The following is an 8,947-nucleotide window of genomic DNA, read 5'->3' as shown; positions in this document are numbered from 1 at the left end:
TGGTATATAGAATCAATAGACAAACAGTGAAGTCAGTTAAAATACGAATTCTGTACGGGGAATATATATTTCATCTGATGTACTGTAAGCGTCTACGTGATATGATACTCCAATGTTTCGACACTCACTAATTCATACCGTTGGTATTTCAAAGAGACTTTTAGCAGCAAATATTATGAGTGCTGAAGGATGTCTAAACCCAAAACGTGCTATGTCAGACAAAAAAAGAGAGAGATTAATTTGGGTCGATTTAGAGGTAACATGCGCTTAAGTAACGTAGATCTGAGTTGCAGTCAACTATTTCGAACTTCACTAAATTCGCTCTGCCTCCTCACAAGGGAAGGTTCGGCGAGTTTGTGCATATTATTTGATCATATTTATGCCCCCTTTTGAAAAAAGTGGGGTATATTGTTTTGCACATGTCGGTCGGTCGGTCGGTCGGTCTGTCTGTCTGTCTGTCGGTCGGTCGGAATACCAAATGGTTTCCGATCAATAACTTGAGAACGCTTTGACCGAGGGACCTCATACTTGGTATGTGTATTGGTCATCACCAGCAGATGAACCCTATTGATTTTGAGGTCAGTGGGTCAAAGGTCAAGGTCAGTGTGACCTTTACATGAAAAACGGTTTCCGATCAATAACTTGAGAACGCTTTGACCCAGGAACCTCATACTTGGTAGGTGTATTGGTCATGACCAGCAGATGAACCCTATTGATTTTGAGGTCAGTGGGTCAAAGGTCAAGGTCAGTGTGACCTTTACATGAAAAACGGTTTCCGATCAATAACTTGAGAACGCTTTGACCCAGGAACCTCATACTTGGTAGGTGTATTGGTCATGACCAGCAGATGAACCCTATTGATTTTGAGGTCAGTGGGTCAAAGGTCAAGGTCAGTGTGACCTTAACATGAAAAACGGTTTCCGATCAATAACTTGAGAACGCTTTGATCCAGGGACCTCATACTAGGTAGGCTTATTGGTCATGACCAGCAGATGAACCCTATTGATTTTGAGGTCAGTGGGTCAAAGGTCAAGGTCAGTGTGACTGTAAGCTGAAAAAAGGTTTTCTGATTGTCCATATTTTTTATATCAGGATTTCGATTTGGATAGGTTCACAGTACGGCCTTTCGGCGTATGGAGCAGGTGAGAGAAAGGGAATTGTTAGTCCTTATCCCGGAGAGCTTTCTCTACTGTCACTGTGAACGCTTTTCGTCAAGTTATCCAAATTATTCCACTCAGTGATTTTTTTGTCTTTGTATAATATTGTCTCTAACAGCTTGAACTTACATTCAAATATCTTAAAAATATTACAAATTACCTTTAAATATAATTTCAAATAAAAAAGGAGTGGGGGCTATTTGACCAAATTGGGGGCGTTTTGACCAATTTTTTCCAAGTGGGGGCCAAAAGTGGGGGGGCTATTTGACCAAAATGGGGGCTATTTGACTTGGGGGCTATTTGACCAGGTTCCCTCTAACACTGTCTTTTAATTGTTTGGATCTAATAAGCCGCTTACCTCAAATGGGGGTCACATAGACCGGCTGGCACCAAGGTAGTTTGAGGTCCCTGAGCATTCTTGTGATTCATCTTGCAAGAACTAATCCCCAGTTATGTAGAACGCTGCTGGCCTTGAACCTTTTCAGCATGTCGATCTCTTTCTCGGAGATAAGCGGTTTTTCTGCATAGTGCTGGACAGTGTTTGAGATTATGCTTCAGGAATCCTAGTGTGAATTAAGTTGGCCTTGTTTGTAGTTTTGGTAGTGTGTTTTTCAAATTTAAGATTTTCTGCAAAACATTCCCTTAGATAGAGATTTTCATCTACTTGTTTGAGAATATGGCTATCTAATTGATAAAACTAACAGCTTATTACTGTTTATACTCATAATGTAACAATTTTTGGCATTAAACTTCATGCCCAATGTTAATACCTATTTCTCCAGTGCTTTCAGGGGTGGTATTCAATATTCAACTTATGTTCATCTTATGGTTATACATCATTGATTTCATTCACTCTTTTGGTTAGTTATTGATAACAAGTAATCAGATTCAGCTTCATCGTTTTTTGATCCAATTAAGACTTATATTGAATACCAGCCCTGATCCTCCTATAGCTGAAGATGGTCTTGTATGGTATTGTTGCTCCTATAGAGTAAGCAGTCACCAGCAAACAGGCTGACGGTTGCCTTGGCACAATGACGGAGGTCATTAGTATGACAGAGGAAGGCTAGCGGTCCGTGGACTGTGTCTTGGGTACTCAAGAGTCAACAGTGACTGGTGCGGATGATTCTCCATCAACAACAATCCCCATTGTTCGGTTCGACAGAACGTCTTGAAGCAAAGAGTTGATGTTTCCATCGATACTATCATCTTCAGAGCTTTATCTTATGTCGTAAGCCGCCACGGGGAACTGTATCGAATGCCTTGGAGAAGTCCAGTAGTATCATATTCCCCTGAGTTCTCATGTTGTTGAAGTACAGGTAGTGAAGAGTTGAGATTTACATAAACAACCGGATCTTAAGCACTGGTTTAATGATGTCAGGTTGCTATTTCTTTATATTTAAAAGGATTTAATATGTGACTGAAGATGGTATGTTCCAACAGGAGACACACGTCAGTGAGACCGGACGATTTTTCTCTGCTAAGTGCGATTCCCTTTCTTGAAAATTGTTGTCACATTTGCCAGTCAGATAGTAACTGCCCCGTGTTGATTGGTGATTGGAAGATGTGTCTTAGAAATGGTACTATCTGTTTTGAGCAGGTCTTCAGTTCTATGCTAGGAATGTAATCTGGGCCCTGGGCCTTATTAATAATGATGTTCGATAGTAGTTTGGACACGCCATCTAGGTATGTAAAGCGGTGTCCTCGAATGGGAGTTTTAGCGCTCTTTGAGGTATCTGGTCTTCAGTTGTTGTGTTGAGTGAAAACCGACTTAAAATGGTCATCCAAATCTGTGTTTTGTCTTTTTTGTTGTTGAAGAGCTTGCCCATTTTCTTGAGTAGGGCGACCCCGATGCTTTGTCTTCTGGAATTTTAGGTAGCGCCAACACGGCTTACTGGGTACTGTATTGTTTACCCTTCGCATTTTCTGTATGGTGGCGTTAATGTGTTGAATCTCGGACTTCTTGAACGCTCTCCTACATTCTCGCTGCAATGTCGTAATTGTTTAAAACAAGAAGACTGGAAACTTGTCACACTTAAGCTATTCTCGGTCTTTTCGGCATCGTCGTTGTACTGGCGTGACTTGCGTTTGATCATTATGTTGAAATCATTAATTAACCACGAAAATGATTTCATTTTCTTTCTCATCTTGGATGATTCTTTTTTCTCGACTGACTTGATGATGTATTTTTTTGAAGAAGTTCCACATTGGTTCGATGTTCTGTTCTTGGTAGAGATGATTTCAAAAGTTAATTGGGTCATATCATAGTTTTTACTTCCACGGTACGCTTTAGAGAAGTTAAACTACTTTCTAGGTCGCTGTTTAATATATTGGCGATGACGTCGATGTCTGTGACTACCATAGTGTGGTCCTGATACCATGTACAGTTGCGGAATACTTCACAAGTGATGGCTTTAGTTTGTTGTAAATACAAGGTTCGTGAGATTTTTGTGCTTACTGTAAATTCTGTCTGGAGCTCCCTTTTCCACTTACAAGGTGTCCTCGTCAATCTGTGGGCATTTAAAGTCGCCGACGTTTCTCTCTTTTGAAGACTTGTGATGTGGGTGTAAGACAGATTCATGAAGTCTGGTGATACAATCCTGGCATCCAAAATAAAGATTTTTTTTTTTTCAATATACAAAACTCTGACCTGATGTGAGTTCGCAGTCTGTTGTAAGGTTGGATTGAGCATCAGAAACCAAGTTGCTATATATACTTGTTCCGATGAAAACGCCACCTCCCATTCCATTTGACTGGTCGTTCCGTTAAACTGCGAGTTTGCCCGAGAAGACCTAGCTAGACTGTATGGCATTATTCTCAGGATCCTTTCCTGCTGTACACCTTTAAGCCATGTCTCAGTTCCACGGACAATGTCTCGTTTGATGAATTCGAGGGCATTATGAATCTCTTGAGTTGTTGTTTGATTTGATACCACATCAGTTTACGGTTAGAAGACGGAGGTTTGCTGGCTTGGTAGGATTACCTGCCCAGCTCTTTAGATGAGTTAATGGTGTGCTTGTTTCTGATTAGGGTCTGCTTTGCCTGCTAATTAACATTTATGGGCTGTCTGTATGAATGAGGCTGAAACATGACGCACTAATGCTGGACCTCTTTATATTGGAAATATGTACTGGTGAAGCCTATTTGGCCGAGCAGTGTTTTCGGAAACGGTTTATTGTTGCACTAATGGGAAAACGCCGCTATTTTTATATTGATTAAAAGTTGTTATTTTTGAATTATGAATATGGCAAAAATAAAGATTTACAAAGTCTTGATCAAATTGATATCACAAAATATGCCAAATTTGGAGATATGAGCAGCTCGCCGGTTTTTTGGTAATTCTTGTGCTTGCTGTTGCAAATGAAACAACCTGGAGGCTAGGAGAACAATATCAACCTTCCTTGATTTCCATTGTAAAGAGGAATTAGTCCAATCTTTGTTGATCTTACATTTCATTGAACAACAATTATTTTCACTTTTAAATCATTTTCTGGTGAATGCAGAGATGAGATTGAGAGAAGGACAGGCCAGGCATTGGACTTTTGCTTCAATGACGCTGTTCGACATGCTGTTAAACCTATACAGACAGAGAAACAGCAAAAGGGAATGATATTATGTGTTACGACAAATGCATTGGAAGAAATTGGGAAGAGTTCTTGGTGCATTGAAATGAAGATCTAAAGCTTATTTTAATTCAACATTATACTAAAATCCATGCCGAAGTATGGTTATGTCACCAGAAATTACGGACACAACCATTACGAGAGCCCGTTTCAAGTAATAATGAGTAATGTGCAAATGACAGGTCGAAAAAAAACTAAATTGACAGAAACTAATTTATGGAAATATGTTTTAATTTGGATCCGACAAACATTTAACACAAAGCCTTCAAACTCCCAAACATGGACGCTAATTAAGCTAAATGATGGTCACCATGAGAACACAGGATGACAATAAAAATATGAGTCAATAATTGTTCGGATTGTATGTAAAAGCAACGATAGATGGAAATAAAGTTAATTGTCTGGTTGGCACAGGGTCCATATCTACGATGGTGTCACATAAACTTTGGAAGTCGTGGGAATCGTGAGTTATCACAGTATAACATCACGGTAGAATCTGCCAGTGGCGAGCAAATGAACATAATAGGCAATACAGGGAAAACACATACGTTCGATGGTTTGCAGTGCAATGACAAATCTATTGTGATATTGACGTTGCCATTGGTTAATATTGTGTTGGCTGCTGCTTGTGCATCGTCGGATACACCCGACACACAATTGCAAAATGCTTCGGATAGGAAAATTTCTTATTCATGACGAATGTTCGATTTGAACTCGGTCCGCCTGTGCAGACAACTGAAAGGATTATTGAAGAGTATTTAGTTGCATTGGAAGAATGGTTGTCTCTCATGCCGCATGCATTTTATTAAAACTAGATTTGTCAAGTCAGTTTTCCCACGGTTTGTATGGACTATGGAGTGTAACGGAAGAGAGTACCGTGGTTGCCGACGTTGTTGCTAGTGAAACAACCTAAATACTTCTGTTAATGTAATATATATTTGGGTATCCTTATAAGAGTTTAAACACTGCATGCTTGTCTTAGGTGCAGGAACGCCTGTTAAACGCCAGGGATTGCGAACCGAACTATCCATCATACCACGGAAGGAAAAGTGCACCCGGTGTGGCGCTCAAACCCACGACCGCTGGAACACTAGCACGGTGCTCTAACCGACTGAGATAACAAGGTGGATGGTTATACCCCCCTCCCCCCCCCACACACACACACACACTGCATTTCTGGTAGGTCGACATGGTTTCACTTGTTCAACTTTGTCACGACAGTTGAACTTCTCGTTCGTTCAAATGCTATTACGTAACATTTACAACCATCCACTTATTTTTTCCATGGAAAAAGTACCACTTTATTTGTTGTGTTCAACTGTATTGCAGATGTCTGGGCTAGATGTAAATAAAGAACATATACTTGAGATGGCCTGCCTCGTCACAGACCAAGATTTAAATATAATAGCAGAGGTACGTTTTACCTTTATAGTCGTGGCATATAACACATGCATACGGTACAATATTTCTAATTCTGGCATAACAAGTGAATATGGGTTATGATGATTTTTTTTAAACCGAGTAAACATGAGTAAAGTATTAGCCAATCGTGAATGAGCGTTTCATACCAACTAAGTGCTGTTGTTTGTGCTTGCAGTGTGAAGACCTCGTGATTCACCAGCCACCCACCGTGCTGGACAACATGGGCGAGTGGTGCAAGGAGCACCATGGAAAGGTACTTTGGATATACGCATACTCTGCGGTGCTGAGTCTTACGAGGCTAAAATAATATCATTTCTGAAAAACAGTTTATTTTCTTACAACAATTTGGTAATTAAGTTTTCGCTGCTTTGTCACATTGCTGTCTTTCTGATTTCTAAATTCTGTCAATAGTTGACCGCGAGTTGATTCATTGGTTGCAGTCCGGTTTGACGGAGGCGGTACGCAGGAGCCAGATATCGCTGATGGAGGCCGAGGATCGGATGTTGAGGTTTGTGAAGGAGCACACGCTGCCGGGGTCTGCGCCTCTTGCCGGAAACTCCGTGCACGCGGACCGTACATTCCTCGTCAAGTACATGCCGCGCTTCACCCAGCACCTCCACTACCGCATCGTGGACGTGAGCACGGTCAAGGAACTCTCTAGGTACGTGCACGTTTAGGCAACGTATATACTGGACGAGCCGGAATATTTTTCAGTTAATATTCGTTCAGTTGTTCAATGTTGTTCAACTATTTGTTTTAATTGCATATACTAGTAATATGGTATGGTTAAACCGCAAGTTTATGTTTACACTATTTACAGAACGATGTGTTAAATAATTATTTATGATAAAACTACGATTAAACATTTTAAATTTATTGCAACGGTTGTTTTTGATTTTAGACGTTGGTACCCATCGGAATTTTCTCGTGCGCCGAAGAAGAAACTGTCGCACAGGCAAGTTACTTGATATGTTGCATATATACTTCGAATTGCTTTTCCTGAGTTGTGTTGTGCCAGTGTGTGTATACCACGTGATAAATTGCGTCATAAATGCTACGTCGGAAGGCAATTAAACAAGGATAACTTCACTATTTCTTCACCATTTTAAATGAAACATAGCACAGTCTACGCCGCTTACGGAGCCCGATCTTCGGTCTTTTACCAGAGTTTGATTGAGTGTTAAGTTTTTTTTAAAACACTTCGACAAAACTTTTCACAATACGGCCGTCTGACGGAGCACTGTCATAACTTTATTTTGGAAACAGGTTTGTCGAAGTGTTTGATGAAACTTATCACCTTATAAAACTTCTGTAATAACACGAAGGCGGGACTCTGTAAGCGGCATAGACTGCCCTTTGTTTTATTTAAATTGGTGTAGTTAAAGAAAAGTGATCTTTGATTTAAGTCTTCAATTTAGGTAAAATGTTGCCTTCCGACGTAGCATATATGACGTAATTTATCACGTGGTATACACACACTGTGTGCTAAACGATGCCGGTTCAACTTAACATCTTAGTGTTAATCTAATGGCCATTTTAAAGGCTTTGATTGGTTGGCTATCAGCCCTGACTTAACGGTGATTGATACTTATTTCAGAGCGCTGGATGATATAAAGGAAAGCATTGAGGAGTTGAACTATTACAGACAAAACATTTTTAAAATGAAGACTTAAACACTTCCACATGCAGTCTTCGAGTCACCTATAAGCACGCGGGTTTGATAGGTCAGCTGTCCGAGTAGCACGGTGTATGCACACAGACAGGCGATGGTCCAAACTCATGCATATGTGTTATTTACATTAAATATTTCATTCCAACAAATGGACGGGGAGGACGATAATGCACGTGAAACATGATGTATAGTCCTAATATCTAAGTTAAAATTTTCCACACCGATTCGTTATCACTCTATTTATGATTTAAATAAATGAGGATTCGTCTTAAAAGACAAAGAAAACAAATGTGTTACTAATTGTTTCATGTTGACGATTGTTTTTTTAAATAAACGGTATTTAACATCCAATATATATGCTCATCCCATGCTTATTATGGATAGAGAGAGAGATATTTTATCGTATAAGTAGTCTTAGTAGTCCTTAGTAGCTTTCCGTGCTTCTTCACTAGACATCAAGTTTTATTGACATTTCAAGCATTCTTAGTTGCTCTAAGTAGTTCTTTATTTTCCCTATTGAGGGCCGATCGTATACTGGAGGGGAGGCTCAACGATTTGATGTGAGAGGGTGCGTAACAATGGGGCGATACCTTTCGACCTGCGCCTCATCTTTAAAACCAAAATAACAGTTTTGGTTTCAAAAGTTTGCCGGGGGGGTGTACACCCTGAAGAAAAAATAACCATTGATAGTCCGAAATAGTGCATATTGGACGTATCTTATTACTTTTTTCTTAGACGATTTGCGGGGAGGGGGGCGGATACGCCCCCGTCCAAAGGGATTTAACATATATGATGTTGCTGGAATCGAAAACTGTGTAAGTATGCAAGCAACAAGCATGCTTTGCGTTAAAGAAAACGTCTGCGTAAACGGGCCAGGATATCAATGTCTCCGATCTCTTATTATGCATAGGAATTACAACAATGGCCGGTAACGGGCTTTACTGGAAAATCCCTGCATATTGATAGCCAATTTCACCACTGATTGTACAGAGCCAGCCGTCCTACAGGAACATTTTTCAAGATGATAACGCATTAACTTTTTCTTCGGGGACCACTTAAACTGAATTGATTTC

At 40.1% G+C, this 8,947-nt stretch overlaps 1 protein-coding gene across 3 annotated transcripts; it reads left to right on the top strand.

Annotated features, from left to right (window-relative positions):
* Positions 1–61: 61 nt before the first annotated feature.
* LOC128227541 (oligoribonuclease, mitochondrial-like) lies at positions 62–8,225 on the top strand. 3 transcript variants are annotated; one of them, XM_052938187.1, is made up of 6 exons: positions 62–256; positions 6,110–6,193; positions 6,378–6,455; positions 6,643–6,863; positions 7,104–7,157; positions 7,800–8,225. In XM_052938187.1, the coding sequence occupies exons 1-6, from the start codon at positions 113–115 to the stop codon at positions 7,873–7,875; spliced, it is 657 nt and encodes a 218-aa protein (XP_052794147.1). In that variant the 5' UTR covers positions 62–112; the 3' UTR covers positions 7,876–8,225. The 3 variants fall into 3 exon arrangements, with proteins under 3 accessions (XP_052794147.1, XP_052794149.1, XP_052794148.1); XM_052938189.1 differs by lacking the exon at positions 62–256 and adding an exon at positions 1,079–1,142; XM_052938188.1 differs by lacking the exon at positions 62–256 and adding an exon at positions 5,775–5,959.
* The last annotated feature ends 722 nt before the right edge of the window (positions 8,226–8,947 follow it).

Source organism: Mya arenaria, chromosome 3 (genome assembly GCF_026914265.1).
Source record: "Mya arenaria isolate MELC-2E11 chromosome 3, ASM2691426v1".
In the NCBI taxonomy this organism is placed as follows: domain Eukaryota; kingdom Metazoa; phylum Mollusca; class Bivalvia; order Myida; family Myidae; genus Mya; species Mya arenaria.
The sequence above is the reverse complement of the archived record's forward strand: the minus strand, read 5'-3'. Positions and strand labels throughout refer to the sequence as shown.

What these genes read in the sequence shown, in the direction of transcription:
- LOC128227541 (XM_052938187.1), top strand. Translation starts at nt 113, where the DNA reads ATGTTTCGACACTCACTAATTCATACCGTTGGTATTTCAAAGAGACTT. An exon ending in TAATTTGGGTCGATTTAGAG is followed by an intron (nt 257 to 6,109) that starts GTAACATGCGCT and finishes ACTGTATTGCAG; the next exon opens with ATGTCTGGGCTAGATGTAAA. An exon ending in AAGAAGAAACTGTCGCACAG is followed by an intron (nt 7,158 to 7,799) that starts GCAAGTTACTTG and finishes TACTTATTTCAG; the next exon opens with AGCGCTGGATGATATAAAGG.